Source organism: Chiloscyllium punctatum, chromosome 17 (genome assembly GCF_047496795.1).
Source record: "Chiloscyllium punctatum isolate Juve2018m chromosome 17, sChiPun1.3, whole genome shotgun sequence".
Classification (NCBI taxonomy): domain Eukaryota; kingdom Metazoa; phylum Chordata; class Chondrichthyes; order Orectolobiformes; family Hemiscylliidae; genus Chiloscyllium; species Chiloscyllium punctatum.
In genome coordinates, this window is record NC_092755.1 from 60,721,619 (window position 1) to 60,738,119 (window position 16,501).

At 42.5% G+C, this 16,501-nt stretch overlaps 1 protein-coding gene across 1 annotated transcript; it reads left to right on the plus strand.

Annotated features, from left to right (window-relative positions):
- Positions 1–7,833: 7,833 nt before the first annotated feature.
- On the plus strand, positions 7,834–12,854 carry xbp1 (X-box binding protein 1). Its single transcript, XM_072587284.1, has 5 exons — positions 7,834–8,197; positions 8,595–8,691; positions 8,873–8,992; positions 10,963–11,126; positions 12,513–12,854. Exons 1-5 carry the CDS (start codon positions 7,980–7,982, stop codon positions 12,700–12,702), a joined length of 789 nt encoding a protein of 262 aa, XP_072443385.1. The 5' UTR covers positions 7,834–7,979; the 3' UTR covers positions 12,703–12,854.
- Positions 12,855–16,501: the final 3,647 nt, after the last annotated feature.

The following is a 16,501-nucleotide window of genomic DNA, read 5'->3' on the forward strand; positions in this document are numbered from 1 at the left end:
CAGGTGTAGTGCTTAAGGAGTATCCTGGTGGGGCACTTTGCCCATCTATTATGAAACCCACCTATTATTTCATCCAGGCAGTGAAGTGGAACCATTCCTTCCCCCATCACTGACTTCTCCCTTCACTGGTAGTAGCCTGACTTTTCATTTGTCTTCCTAATTTATTTTGCACATTGCTGGTTTTAGATTTAGCACCTGGCTGACTTGATTGCACATCTGCCTCTGAGTTATAAGATGAAGAAAAGGAAAGAACGAGAGGTTTAAATTTACTTTATTCCGTTCATTACAGCAAAGCTTAAAGAGTGATTACCAGAGGCAAATGTGAGATTTTAACAATTTTGCTAATTTTTAGGGTTCTTTTGTTTATAAAGTAACATTTTCTGATTTTGCCTGAGCTATCTTTTTGTACAGTGTGGGCTGAATTTCTGTGACAATTAGCTGCAGGCACCTACCTTTAAGGAACTTGTCTTACTGGCTTAAAATTATCTTCAAGGTGCCAATGAGTCTGGCTTAAGCTGTTGTGCCTGTTTTCCCTAAACCACGTGCAATTCAAGGTTTGTTTGTCAGTTTCCAAAGAAATAAGTAAAAGGTTGAACTTAACAGCTTGAACTGAGTGCTATCTTCAGACAGGACGCAAATATTTTATTGGATTTTAGTTTGCTAAATTACCTAATGAATTAACTAAAATGGTAGAATTAATTATCTATACTTTTAAAAAGCTATCCTGATATTATGGTGGAAACATTTGTCCTTAATTGTTTCAATATTCCTGGAGATGTTAAGTGAATAGTTTGTTGATAGTTGGCCTTATTGATAAAATGACATTACATTACATGTACAGTTGCTTTGCCTCGAGAAGCATGTCTTATTTGTTCACACAGCTAACTGGTAAATGCTAAATCCTGGAACCCAGAGAACAGGAGATTGATATTCGTTTAGTCTACATGGCACTTGTTACAGAAGTGACGTGCCAACTGGTGATTCACATAGAGTCATAGAGTCATTGAGATGTACAGCATGCAAGCAGACCCTTTGGTCCAACCTGTCCATGCTGACCAGATATCCTAACCCAATCTAGTCCCACTTGCCAGCATCTGGCCCATATCCCTTCAAACCCTTCCTATTCATATACCCATCCCGATGCCTTTTAAATGTTGCAATAGGACTAGCCTCCACCACTTCCTCTGGTAACTCATTCCATACAAGTACCACCGAGGAGAAAGTGAGGACTGCAGATGCTGGAGATCAGAGCTGAAAATGTGTTGCTGGAAAAGCGCAGCAGGTCAGGCAGCATCCAAGGAACAGGAGAATCGACGTTTCGGGCATAAGCCCTTCTTCAGGAATCTCATACATGTACCACCCTCTTGCCCTTTAGGTCTCTTTTATATCTTTCCCCTCTCACCCTAAACCTATGCCCTCTAGTTCTGGACTCCCTCAACCCCAGGGAACAGACCTTGTCTATTTACCTTATCCATGCCCCTCATGATTTTATAAACCTCTATAAGGTCACCCCTCAGCCTCCGATGCTCCAGGGAAAACAGCCCTAGCCTATTCAGCCTCTCCCTATAGCTCAAATCCTCCAACCCTGGCAACATACTTGTAAATCTTTTCTGAACCTTTTCAAGTTTCACAACACCTTTCTGATAGGAAGGAAATCATCTTAAGCCAGTGGAAAGGGTAATTGGAATAATTTCCTAATAAGGACTAAGAAGTCCTTCAAATTTAGGGATAAGGTGTTGAAACTCCAAATTCATTTAGCACAATTCCACCACGACTTCTGTCGTGTATATCTTTTGAAACACAATATCAATGTCATGTCATCTCAAAGACAGAAGAAAGGTGTTGCCTTTGCTGGTAATGTACAAGAATCCTGAGACTAGAAGGACAAAAAAAGTTCAAGTTGGCTTGTGCTTATACATTACACTTGATCATAAAAACTGGTTGTTCATTCTTCATTGGGTCAGTCACAACTGTGGACCCCATTCGTAAAAAATTAAGACTCTGGATTTATGGAGTTTTTAAATTAAAAATTCATATCCCTGAAAACCAGCCATCTTCACAATCGAGGTTGTTTCCCACAACCATCAAAGTGATAATAACAATATAATCTGTTTCAATAAACTTGGCTGAGAGATAAATATTGACCTTTGTAAATAGTTCCATCGGTTCTTTACATGCATCTGAGTTGATAGATGGGGGACAAAAGCTTGCGTTGAGATTCATACGTTTAATGCAGTTAAGCATCCAGTGATGATATTTTCAAAGAAAATGTGACACTGAGCCACATTAAAAAAAAATGGGTGACCCAAAGCATGGTCAAAGAGCTTAGCTTTATGGAGAGACTTTCCTTTTCTTTCTCTTATAACTCAGAGTCAAATGTGTAATCAAATCAGCCAGATGCTAAGTCTAAAACCAGCAATGTGAAAAATAAATTAGAAAGAGAAATGAAAAGCCAGACTACCACCAATGAAGGGAGAGGTTGGTGAAAAGGGAAGGAATAGTTCATGTTTCCCTCTTCCCTGCCTGGATGAAATAATAGGTGGGTTCCATAATAGATGGGCAAAGCTGTCAGGAGGTGTAGAGGCTGAGAGAGGTTCCAGAGCTTCCTGTCTAGGCAACTGAAGACAAAGTTGCTAATGACAAGGATGTAGAAATTTGGAATGCACAAGGTGTCAAAACTGGAGGGAGGCAGACAGATACATGTATACAGTTTGAGGAGATTACATAATTGGGGATGGGGGTTGGTTAGGGATAAGGCCATAGAGCAGTATGAAAACAAGGATGATAATTTTGCAATCGAAGTTTTGATGGAATTTTTTTTGCCGAATGTAGAAGAATGAACATTAAGTGTAATTCATTGGCTCCAGCATTATGAGGATAGGGAGTATGTCACTGAGATCAGTGAGGAAGGCTATGGTAGGGCATGTTCTGTAGCTTCATAATGGGACACGTAAATGGATTTTTTTTCCTGTAATCCTTTTCCCATAATACGTATGGAACAGATTATTCGAAAGCTGGAACAACACCCAGAAACACTTATTTCTGCATTCATACTATCTTTATGAGATTTCCACCTTCCAGAATTACTGAGAACTACCTGATGTAGGACATCTATGGAGAAAATGGATGGTAGGTGGAACTTGCACGATGCTATAAAGCTGTGAGCCTGTTTATGGCTTTAATAGGGACGTAAGAATTCTAGCATTTGTGCCATATCCCTGCAGCCAGAAGTATTGTACAATGTAAAGGAATGGTGCACTTGACTTCTAAAAGTAGTTCTCAACAAACAGCAGATAAAATTTGTGCCAAGTGGATATAGAACTTAAGTCCATAGACCATAAGACATAGGAGCAGAAATTAGGCCATTCAGCCCATCAAGTCTGCTCCACCATTCAATCATGGCCAGTAAGTTTCTCAACCTCATTTTCTCATTTTCTCCCTGTAACCCTTGATCCCCTTGATACTCAAGAACCTATCTATTTCAGTCTTAAATATACACAATGACCTGGCCTCCACAGCATTCTATGGCAGTGAATTCCATAGATTTACCACTCTCTGGCTGAAGAAGTTTCTCCTTATCTCCGTTTTAGAAGATCTTCCCTTTACTCTAAGGCTGTGCCATCAGGTCCTAGACTCTCCTACCAATGGAAACATCTTTCCTACATCTACTCTGTCCAATGTTTCAATTAGATCTGCCCTCATCCTTCTCAACTCTATCAAGTATAGACTCAGAGTTCCCAAACGTTCCGCATATGTTAAGCTTTTCATTCCCTGGACTATTCTTGTGAATCTCCTCCAGACTCACTCCAGGGCCAGTACATCCTTCCTGAGATATGGGGCCCAAAACTGCTCCAATACACTCCAAATACGGTCTGACCAGAGCCTTATAGAGCCTCAGAAGTACATCCCCCTTATATTCAAGTCCTCTCAAAATAAATGCCATTTTAAATACATTTGCCTTCCTAACTACTGACTCAACCCTGCAAGTTTAACTTGTGAGAATCCTGAACTAGAACTCCCAAGTCTCTTTGCACTTCAGACCTCTGAATTTTCTCCCCATTTAGAAAACAGTCCATGCCCCTATTCCTCCTACCAAAGTGCATGACCTCACACTTTCCCATGTTGTAGCCCATCTGCCACTTCTTTGCCCACTCTCCTAACCTTTCCAAATCTTTCTGCAGCATTCCTGCCTCCTCAATGTTACTTTCCCTCCACCTACCTTAGTATCATCTGCAAACGTAGTCAGAATGCCCTCAGTTCCTTCATCTAGATCATTAATGCATAAAGTGAAAAGTTGTGTGCCAACACTGTGCCTAGCGGAACATCACTTGTCACCAGCTGCCATCCTGAGAAAGATCCTTTCATCCCCACTCTCTGCTTTCTATTAAGAAAATACCTTTTTGCTGTCAACTAATAAAACTTTGTTAAATTTCCCTATTTTCCGAGTGAACGCCTCGATCATGAAACCAAGGTGAGGCAGCTGAAAAACAGCTTAGGTTATCTTGACCTCTGATTTTTGCTCTCCCTCTGAGAAAGGTGACAAACCAGTCACTGACCATTATCTGCTGGAGGTAGGACCTGCTTCTCAGAAACAACGGAAAGAGCACTGCACAAGAATGTACAGAAGCTGTGAAGCTGAGGGACTGAGTTATACTCTTGAGTGTATGATATGACCCATGATCAATACGGGTATAAATAATATTGTGATGAAGTTAATGATAATTGGTGGCGTGAAGTGCATGTTTTGCAAAATATTTCAAATTTCTGATTTAACTGCAATACAATGTGCCAAAGGGAGGGACACTTGGTAGGTTTAAGTAATTGATTCACTCTGTGCCAAGACAAATACAGAAAAACATCTCCAACCAGGTACTCCCTGGGTTCACAGTGGTCCTGCAGCCTTTAAATTGCCCATCAGGAAATGGTACCTCATAAGGTACTCCACCGTATTGTAGATAAATACTGACTGCTCCGAGATGGCAAGTTTGGGGGGTTTGGGGGGGTGGGGGGGGGGGGGCATGGTAGCTCAGTGGTTAGCACTGCTGCCTCACAGCACCAGGGATCCAGGTTCAATTAGGTGACTGTCTGTGTGGGGTTTGCACATTCTCCCTGTGTCTGTATGGGTTTCCTCCGGGTGCTCCAATTTCCTCCCACAGTCCAAAGGTGTGCAGGTTAGGTGGATTGGCCATGACAAATTCCTAAAGTGTCCAGGGATGTGCAGGTGAGGTGCATTAGACAGAGGGGAATGGATCTGGATGGGTTAATCTTTGGACAATAGGTGTTGGGCCTAATGGCTGTGTCTCTCCTGGACTCCAGTCATTTACATTGCTATGTTTCCTTTTGGCATTCTTCTGAGCCACAAGAGCCCTCCAACATGCCTTACATTTTCCTAATCAACCTCGTATTACACACTTCTGGAGCAGGTGAGCCTTGAACCATAGCCTTCTGGCCCAGAGGTAGGGGCACTACTACTTGTCGCAAAAGCCCTCCAGTTTATATTTTTTTTGTCCTACCTAGACGTGTTGAGTGTGGTGCTGGAAAAGCGCAGCAGAACAGGCAGCATCCACAGAGCAGGAGAGTTGACCTTTTGGGCATATGCCTTGCATCAGGAAGGGCTGATGAAGTCTTCCTGATAAACAGCTCTTCCCCGAAACATCGATTCTCCTGCTCCTCAGATGCTGCCTGACCTGCTGTGCTTTTCCAGGGCCACACTCTCGACTCTGATCTCCAGCATCTGCAGTCCTCAATTCCTCCTACCCAGAAGTGTTATCAAACACAACTGAGCATTTTCCCACTACCAAAATGACCATGACTGTTTTTGTTGTTTTTTAATCTAATAAATCTCGTAAAAACACCCAACTGAGTATTTACAAGCAAAGCCCATTATGAGCAATGCAAACTTTCACAGGTGGGGTGAGGGTGTTGCAGGTGACTAGATCAAAATGGAGTTGCAGAGGGAAATAAAGCACTGTACCCCCTACAGTACCCAGGTCTCTCTAAAGGTGTTGATTCCAGCTTATTTTAAGCATCCTGGTTTAATAGGTGGCATGGTGGCTTAGCGGTTAACACTGCTGCCTCACTGTGCCAGGGATACAGGTTCGATTCCAGCCTCAGGCTGTGTGGAATTTGCACATTCACCCTGTGTCTGCATGGGCTTCCTTCAGGTGCTTTGATTTCCTCCCAGAATCCAAAGATGTGCAGGTCAGGTGAATTGGCCATGTTAAAATGCCCAACGTGTGGGGTGCATAAATTTGAGGAAAATGTGTTTGGGGTGGGTTACTCTTCGGAGGGTTGGTGTGGACCTATTGGGTTGAAGGGCCTGTTTCCACTCTGTAGGGAATCTAATCTAATTGGAATTATTGTATTCACTCTAACAATGCGACCCTTAAAGGATCACTTTTTGTTGAGTTTTACTGGGTGACAATTGGGTTCTTCTGAATTGATCCATTCAAAAGGGCTCAATCAATTGAGAAATGGTATAACGTCCAGAGCTGTAACTCCAGGCTGCCCGAAGCACACCAGTGATCATGACTGAGTGCTGCAACAGCACTGATAACTGCTAAAGAGGAATCATATGGAACTGGTTGCTCCCTGGGTACTGCAACATGGCAATAAGAACAATCCAACCAAACTTCAGAGAAATATTTCTAACCTGTGCCTAACTTGCTTTAACCTGATGGTTTTATGGTCAGTACTGCTGCCTCAGAGCACCAGGGACCTGGGTTTGATTCCACTCTCTGGTGACTGTGTGGAGTTTGCACATTCTCCCCAGTCTGTATGGGTTTCCTCTGGGTGCTCCGGTTTCCTCCAACAGTCCAAAGATGTTCAGGTCAGGTGGATTGGCCATGCTAAACTGCCTTTTAGTGTCCAGGGATGTGCAGGCTAGGTGGATTAACCATGGGAAACACAGGATTACATGGACAGGGTAGGATAGTCTTCAGAGAGTCAGTGTGGACTTGATGGGCTGAATGGCCTGCTTCCACACTGTAAGGATTCTATGATTACTGTATATTTCTGAAATAATTTGAGGCAAAAGGAATGAATCTACATAGAGTATTTTCATTCAGTTTACGTGTATTATTACATCATGAAGGTTAGTAACAATTTTGGATGAAAAGATCCAGAATTGTCCACCATATGTCTTAACGTTTTACAACATCGAATCCTTGAGTCTGCTTTTCGAAGTTTGATGATTGATACTGGGTCACAAACAGGCTTCAAGTAAACTGAAAACTCTTGAGATGATGCAAATCAGCAGATGATGCAATAAGTCCAGCTATCGAGGACACACAAGTGACTTTCCACTTAACTGACAGCCGGAGAGTTGGGGGAGGAAATGGTTTTCTTTCAGAAGATTGCATCAGTCTGATAAAAAGCAGGAAGCTTCGAGCACTTAAATACATATATGGATAGCACACACAAAATATTAGACCCAAATCTTATCATCACAGATGGGTACACACCAAAACATTTACTTATAAACATAAATGTACAGATACATAAGTAATGCAATTAAAGTCCTTACAGATATGTGCATAGTGTGTATATCCTTAATATTGGCTATAGTAGTACATGACATTTGAAAATATATGTAATCCTGTATCATCCTTACAGAAATACATGATCTTAACGGTGGGATTATATGTACATATATATATATGCAGAATGATTGCAGGTTTCAGCAACTTGATAAACAAATTCTGTCGCCCTCTGTGCCTTTGCTTGCCTCAGTAAGTCACCGCTGTAACCCAATAGGACTCCGTCTGTTCAGTGATGCACAGGCTGCTCAGCCAATAGTATTTAAACACGATGGTTGAAATTGACCCTGGAGAGCAGTTTCTGAACAGACTGAGAGAGAACGCCGAGTGTAATCTTCCCCTCCCACTGCAGTTTCATGTGACACCCCAGCTCTGGCGGTATCAGTGTTCCCATTGCCCTGATACATTGTAACGGCGAGTGTGTTTACTGGGGGGGGGGAGATGGTGGCGATGAACAGTGCGGGCTCCGCTAAGGTGCTGCTGATCCCCGGGGGAGGGAAGCAGAGTGGCCTGGAGATCAGCCGCCACATCTCGGTGGTGTACCCGCCCCGGAGCGGCTCGCACCACGACTCGTCCCCGGCTCAGCCGGCGGCTGGCCACGTCCATAGGAAAAGGCAGCGGCTTACTCACCTCAGCCCCGAGGAGAAAGCATTGAGGAGGTAGGCTGTCACTGTTTAACCGGGAGACAGGGCAGTGTGGTTGACAGGAGTACTGGGAGGCTCTTTGACTTAAAGTGGGACAGTAGTATGTGTGCAGTGCATGTTTGTTTTTCGTGAATATTCTATGAACTTGAATATATTCTAGATCGTAAGACTGTGGCTGAGCTTGTAATACTTGGGAGTTTTGGTGGGCTGTTGAATTCTCGCTTTAATGTCCTGGCTCCTTTTCTGCTTGCGTGGCAGCTGACTCAACTTGCGTAACACTCCATACCACTTTTTTCTGACTCTGTATATAATTAACCAAAACTTAGCGGAAGTTGAAGGAATAATTGTTTTATCTCTTGCGAAGAGGGGGGAAAATCTTTGTTTAAATCCTATAGTTTCCCTTTTTTCATAGGAAACTAAAGAATAGGGTGGCGGCTCAGACAGCCCGAGATAGGAAGAAAGCCCGCATGTCTGAACTGGAAGAGCAAGTGTTGGAGATGGAGTCCGAGGTAAGGAGGGTAAACATTCCATTCCTTTCCTATTTATCATTCTTCAAATGGGCTCTGAGATGGTGATTTCATTCCCCAGTGAGTGGGTGGGGGTTTGTTTTTCTTCATGGGGTTGGGGGGAAGAGGCATGTTGGCATTTCTTGTATTCAGAGTCGAATTTCATCATCTTTCTCTCTGGTAGAATCAGAAACTGCAAATAGAGAACCGGCTTCTACACGAAAAGACACACAGCTTGCTCTCCGAGAACCAGATTCTCCGGCAGAAACTAGGCATGGAAGCTCTGGATACAGAGAAAGAGAAGGTAAACAGACTGAAAAGCACAGGCTTGAGGAGATTTCATATTTTCTCTATCTATGAAATAGATTTCCAGTATTTCTCAGACTTAAACTGGCTGCATCCCAGAGAGCTGGTGGAGTGTGCCCACTAAGAATTAAATACCTGTCCAAACCAGCTGGGGAATTGTGACAACCAGGAAACTGAAATTTGCATATCCGGGAACCCTGATTTGCCCCCTCCTTTCCTCAACTTGGCTACTTGCCAGTGGGACATTTGAATGAATTAACAATTGATCAAATTTAGTTCCTTGTTCATGTTGGGGTTAATTTTATCGCTAGGTCTTGCTGAAATGCTAAGTTACTCCAGCACTGTTTAATAGTTAAGCCATTCTAAGTATGCTGAATTTTTAATTAAATAGTATCCTTGAATTGGAATTGAAATCATTGTAACTCCAGTCTATTAATCAGGGAGACTCCAACATTCTCACATCTAATGAATTGAACATTACTGTATAATCTGTTCCATTTGCTTTCCTATTCTCCACACCCCATAACAACATGCCTTCTGATTTTTCACTTGGGGCCCAAATAGAGCAAATGTCATCGGCTGCCCCCCCCCCCTTTACCACATTGTTTTGTGATACAGATTGGTGCAACATCTTGCTGTTTGCAGAGCACCTTCCCAAGAAGGAGAATTTTATCACTTATCCCTCCTTGATTCACAATCCATTATCATTTGGTCTGGTTAAAAAGATGGCTGAACTGCAATGTGAAAAGGGAGCAGTAGTAGAACTTGTTTGAAATGAAAATGGTATTTCTCAAGCTTGCTATTTTGAGACCAAATGAAAGAGAAACTAGTGTGGGAGTAGTGTTTGCCTTTTCAAGTTTTAAATTGACAGATTGACATATACAGTACACAAATGGCAATATTGAACTTTTATTTCTAATCTGTCAATAATTTGGTTGACCCAGTTCCAAATGTTGAATGTTAGCCAGAGTTTGATTTTTAACTGCTACACTGTTAACAGCATTACATTCAGTTGCTGTGATCAGTTGATCTCCATGTTTCCTTCTCCTTTCCGTATCACTGCTTCAGTCAGAATCATTGATTGCTTCAACACTGTGTAGGATTCTGTGGTTAAGTCCACACTGACCCTCCAAAGAGCATCCCACCCACTTACACCTATCCCTGTAAATCTGTTTGTTTTTTTTTTTTTGCTGTGCCCAATCCACCTAACCTACATGTTTTTGGACTGTGGGAGGAAACCCACAGACATGAGAAATTGCAAACTCCACACAGTTGACCAAGACTAGACTCTAACCCAGGTCCCTGGTGCTGTGAGACAGCAATGTGAACATCTGAGCTACCCACTCCCTGAAGGTTTTTAAACTCACCACCTCACTTGGGTTTTTGCCACCTGTCTGAAGAGTTCCTTTAGTGGCTTGGTGTTAGCCTTGAATGTTGTGTGGCTGGATTTAGGGGCTTATTGCAGTCATTGTCTATACAAAATCCTGATGACAACTTTAATGCAGGGAGCTGTGTTAATCTCGAAAGTAAAATTTGTCTCATGGGCAAGAAATGCCACCTTGGGAAAGGGGTTGGCCCACTGCTTGACAGCTCTGTAGCTGGTATGACATGGAGCCACCACAGGAGCCCAACCTGGTCTAGCGTCAGTGTCTTGGCTGTGTTTGAGGCCTGATTCAAGGGGAGGGTTGAAAGTGGCCAATGATTAATGTCAAGATTGCCTTTAAGGGTCCTCAGTAGAGTCCTGCAGCCCCTTGCCAACAGCAGTGCCCACTTCCTGTGCTTTCCAGACTTGTCACAAAATTTCACCACTCAGGAATGAGTGGGGTGATGTGTGAAGGCTACATGCTGACAGGGAAAGCATACAAAGCAGCCCATGTTGCACTGGGACAAGATGTTAGTAAATAAAATGTAAAGTCTTAATGAAAGATTATGTTGAAGACTGAAGTCTTTGTTCTGTTTGCCAAACAGGTACTTCTCCAGGCCAGAGTGGATGAAATCAGCCTGGCGGCTGGGTCAGCTGAGTCCGCAGCACTCAGACTAAGTGTGCCTCTGCAGCAGGTGCAGGCCCAGACGTCTGCCAGTCTGACAGCTTCCACATGGATACTGACAGCAATAACTCTTCAGACTCTGAGGTAGGAACTGGGCCTGGGCAGTTGGAATGGGTGAAAGCACTTCTAGGATTCATTAAGTCAAACTAAAGCTTAAATGAAGCATGTCTATCAATACCTATACTTATGAAAGATTGTCAGTGGCTTATATGAGCCTCCTTTTATTGTATTTTCTAATGACTTTGACTGTTTCCACTTATGGGATAAATTCATTCACCAGGTACTAATAGTGCGTGGCAGCTTTTTCTTTAATTTGAAAACATTTGGCCCCATATATTTTCACTTGGGTTGGAAATAAGGAATAAATGTTGACTCCTTTTGTGGATGTGTTGGGTGCAGTGACTGAAAAGTTGGTTAACAGAATGAATCTTGATGTCATTTAAAGATTTGAGATGTGGAGGGAATAATGTAACTGGGTTGGCAGCAAGATCTGCCAGGGTTAGGGAAATTCACTGAAAAACTGCCTTTTCACCTCCAATGCAATGGTCTCAGCAAGCAGTAGTGTCTCCAGCCTATGCCAGCTATCCTGTTGGATCAGGCAGCTAACAGATATCCAATCAAATCTTTTGTTCAGCAAATGAGCTGCTTCCATTTATCATCTAGACTTTTGCTGCCTCCAATGTTTTACAATTAAGGGCTGATAAAGGCTTTCGTGGATATGTTGTGCCATTAGATCATTTTTTTTCCTAACCCATATTTGATTTTCTAATAAGAATTCAATCCATCTGAATCATTCACCTTTTTGGGCTGGTTTCACACTTTTTTGAAGGCAATTCAGTGAAGCCCAACTGTACAGTAAATTAGCAAGTAATCTTTTTTGCTTTTGATTTTGTAAAGTCATGTAACTTGAGTGTCATCTAACTATCACCATGTACTAAGCTTGACTGAGTATTCATTTGGACTGAGCAAATTTCTACTTGAATCCATAGTTCTATTTTTTTACCATTTTTTCACCAACCGTTTACCCTGAAATGAAAATAGCACGCCAGATAATTGGAGTTTGAATCTGTAATCCAGTATAAAACTTAGTTTTGCTTTCTCTTCCACTATATGCATTTTGTTCCTGAGGTCCGGCTCAGCATTAATATATTTAATCAACCTTTAGTAAAGCAATAAATATCAATGGTTTGAGGATTTGATGTGATCACACGAGCAGTGAGACTTTTCCAGTCAGTGAATTTATACCCACGTAACAGAATCACTAATTGGCTGAAGCCTCTGACTTTCAGCCACCATTTAAAACATTCAGTAATTATGGGCCAGTTTGGTCCTCCAATCAGCAATGAGGTATGCAACTATTACCTGAACTTAAATTCAGTTTGATTTAATGATTTACATGGAATTTTCTATGTTTTTGATGTTTGCTCATTGCTGCAGAAACACTTAACCATAATCTTTGTTTCCCCTCAGTCTGATCTCTTCCTGGGCTTTCTGGACTACTTTGACCCAGAAGCCTTGCTCCGATTCAGTGAAGAAGAGTCTCGATCTCTTGCGAACCTGGGAGAGTGTGCCTACAATGAAGGTAATGGTGCCCTACCTGGCTCCTACTCTAGTGCTCTGGGGGCCCCATCAACAAAGCTGGAAGCCATTAATGAACTGATCCACTTTGACCACTTCTATCACAAGCCTCTTGCTGAAGCTAGCTTGGTACAGAGAAGTGATACTGCCATCAAAATTGAGCAAGCATCTTTCAGTGACAAGGATGAAAGAATAAACCCCTTACAAGTGGAGCTCAAACAGGAACCCTTGGAAGATGAGTTCATCACCGATCTGGGACTTACAAATGTTCTTCCAACCAGGCAAGACCAAGAAAAGCCCATCTGTCCTTTTGAGTCTTCTAGCGATTCTGACTATGAAGGATCCCCATCTCCTCTCAGTGATATGTCCTCTCCACTGACTCTGGGAAACACCTGGGAGGACACTTTCACAAGTGAACTTTTTCCCCAATTAATAGCTGTTTAATGATTTTAGTGCATCCCAAATGTTTCAAGTAGAGCTGGATTCAGTCTTGTGTCCAAAACAAGCTTGCTTGCAAATACCCAAGACCATCTTGTACAAGTTGCCTTGTTTTTACCATAACTAGTAGCTATTTCAACACTTAGTTTAAAATGGTTACATTTTAAACTAAGAGCTTTTGCATATGGATTTGTCTGTAAAGGCATCAATGATTTTGCAACCTTGTTCTACAAGACACTGGGTTCCTCACAATGGCACCCTAATTGGTCTATCATTGAAGTTAAAGACTGTATTGTCAGTCTTCACTTTTTTCTAAACCTAATTTAGAGGAGATGGGTGTAAACATTAAAACAAAAAAGATTTGTGGTTAAAGGTAAATTTGGCCCAATACTTTACAACACTTCAGTGTAGTCCTGGGATATGACAATTTGTCCTCAAATCTGCTTTGTTTTAAATATAGTACTTGTGTGTCTGGATGCATACTATATACTAGATTTGATTTTTCCAAATTTATGTAAAGCTTAATGATTTTTGCCATGTCTGTATGTAACTGAAAGATGCCTTTCAATTTTAATATTTAAATTTGTGCAATTAAAAAATGTGCAATGAATTTGAGCTGTTTTACCTCATTAAAACAATGACTTCATGTAAAAACAAGCATGCACTACAGTCCAATACCGGACCAAATCACGAACCTGCAATTCTTCTAATTTTCTACACTTAGTTTATCGATTTACCTTGCTTGTGCCTATGCATTTGCTTGCTCAACCTCATACACTTTCTTCACTATGAAGTTCATATTGACATTGTAATCTCTTGGTGAGTGAAAAGGATAGTCCCACAATTTCTAATAACCTGTTCACAAACTTGGAGCACAAGTTCCTGATCTCAATAAAATTTGTCTAAATGTTTTTGTTGAAACAAGTGAATAGGTGAGTTAGACTGCCCTTGATGAAAAATAGGAGCAGAGTGAACAGTTTAAATTTTATGGGATATGGGTGTTGTAGGTGTGGTTTGCTAGGCCGTTGGAGAGCAGCTAAGAATCAACTACCAGCCCCAAGGTCCCGTACTTCCCACAGGAGCCTGTGCCCCACAACCTGAGCCACCTCCGGAATTTTAATTTTGTTCCTTTTCCAGGAGGTAAAAAGGAGGGCCCTATATAGACTGCTGCTGCACACCGTCCACCTCGTCTCCCTCATCTACTGTCCAGACACACCTTGGTGTGCCCACTTGCCACCGGGAGGTGGGGATCCCCAGTGGAGGGCTCTCTACGTGGGAGTCCTTCCCCCTTTTCTCTCAGGGATCTGGGGTGGAGGGTGCTGCACGCAGCAGTCCCCTGCACTGCAGATTGCGGTGGTTCACAGACTCCCAGCCCGACTGCTTGTTCTGTGGAGTCCGTGGACCATGTATATATTGGGTGTGGGCGTTTGCACTCCCTTTTTGATTTTCTTAAAAACCTCCTCCTTTGCTTTTGGTTGCACTTCAGTCCCATGCTCCTGATCTTCTGGCACCCGGTACGGAGGAGGGAGGGCAGGTCTGAAGACCTCCTCGTGGGTCTGCTCCTGGGCCTGGCCATTAACAGGTCCAGGCAGCGGGCGGTGGAGGGGGTCGTTAGGACCGACTGCCTGCCTCTCTTCGGCGGTTACGTTAGAGCCCGGGTGTCCTTGGAGAAGGAGCACACTGTGTCCACCAACACACTGGAGTTGTTCAGGGAGAGGTGGGTGCCGCAGGGAGTGTAGTGCACTATTTCCCCTCTTTCTCTTTTCTTTCTTTCCCCCCCCCCCCCCCCTCCCCCCAAACTCTCTTTTGATTTGGTCCCTAACCTCCCCTTCACTGTTTTGGTCACACAGCATTGCCCTTTTATGTGAAGGGCAGTACTTGTCACTGGCTACTTGGGTGTTTTCCTATCTTCCTGGTAGTGGAAATAGAGTAAAGATTCATGCACTTTGTGTCTTTCACTGTGTCTCACACCTGCACTCACACAAAAAATCAACTACCCAATATAATAGTGTTGGAGTTGCATGTAGTCCAGACCAGGTAAGGATGACAGATAGTCCTTCCCTGGGTAATGTTATTGAGTTGAGAGCACATTTTTGAACAAAAAGGGATTATCATTGAAGTGACTGTTTTAAATTTCTAGATTGATTTTTATTCTACAGGTGGTGGGTTTAAACCCATTAACTTGTCTGGATTACATGCTATATGAGAATTTTACTTTCATCACCGTATCCCTCCCTATTAAGAGTTGGAGTGTGCAATCAAAGACTGGCAACATTGAATAAATGGGAATTAAGGAGGCTGTCGGCTGTACTGCCTATGAAGGAAAATATTTAGTTATTGCAGGTCAATTGTTTCTGTTGTGATCTTACTGAAAGGATACTTTGCCTCAGATCTACGTTCACCTACTTGGATAAGTGATGGTAGGGGTAGGGCTATTCACTGAAAATTAGGATTCAGTTCAATACAGTTTACAATTCAGGAGGAAGCAGTCCATATTCATGCAGCAAGGTTTCAACATTTGGGTTTAGGTGATAACTTGCAAGTTATGTAAATACTTGATTGTTGCCTGACGCCAATAACATCTCCAATAAATCTAACCAATTTTTAAGGCAATAGCATTGCTTTAACTGAATCCTTCAACTTGACACCAGCTGGGCTAAAGCAGCCATGTGATTGGTACCCAGTCCAACAGCTAAACTCTTCACTTCCTGAATCACTGATGCTGAATATACAGCAACTGCAAGACTTTTACTGTATTAACCCCCCAAGCTTGTGACTTCCCTGCTTAGAAATACAAGGGCATATGATCGCCACCACCTCTAAATTCCCCTTCCTATTTTATACCATCTTCACTTGGCAATAAAGCATATCATCATTACTACTTTCACAAACAGCTCTATGGGAGTACATCTACTACAGGATGAACTGTCTCAATTGGGGGTGGATGATTAATGTAACACATCCCAAAAATAAAACTAACCTGCACATTTTTCTTTAGATATCAGTCCAGAGCTGAAAGTCTGTCTAGTTCCCATCTGTTTGCTATAGCCCTGTTCCATTGTGGCTGGAATTACTGGCCCTACGCAAACTACAACTGGATGGGCCTTGCATAAAGATTTTCCATCAACACAATTATAACATCCCACAACTCGTGAAATGACTGAACAATTCCTGTAATGGGGAAGAGGAATGTGGCAGTGCCTCTCCTACATTCTGTTGCCAGCAGTGTGGAAGGACAGCTGTTTAAATTTCCTTCTCCACAGAGCCTCCCCAACTGTAGAAACCAGGAGAAACAAAGTCGAGCACTAGTATGCTTTGAAAGTGGAATTATTTCAAAACGACTACATTAAGAGCACTCTACACACAACATTTGCAACAAGGTAGATGATCTAAAGGCACAACTAGAGATATTTGATCTAATTATGATCTAACTGCCCTGACAG

Coding starts and splice junctions, on each gene's coding strand:
- xbp1 (XM_072587284.1), top strand. CDS start 7,980: ATGGTGGCGATGAACAGTGCGGGCTCCGCTAAGGTGCTGCTGATCCCC. Junction 8,198..8,594: donor GAGGAGAAAGCATTGAGGAG/GTAGGCTGTCAC, acceptor CTTTTTTCATAG/GAAACTAAAGAATAGGGTGG. Junction 11,127..12,512: donor ATAACTCTTCAGACTCTGAG/GTAGGAACTGGG, acceptor GTTTCCCCTCAG/TCTGATCTCTTCCTGGGCTT.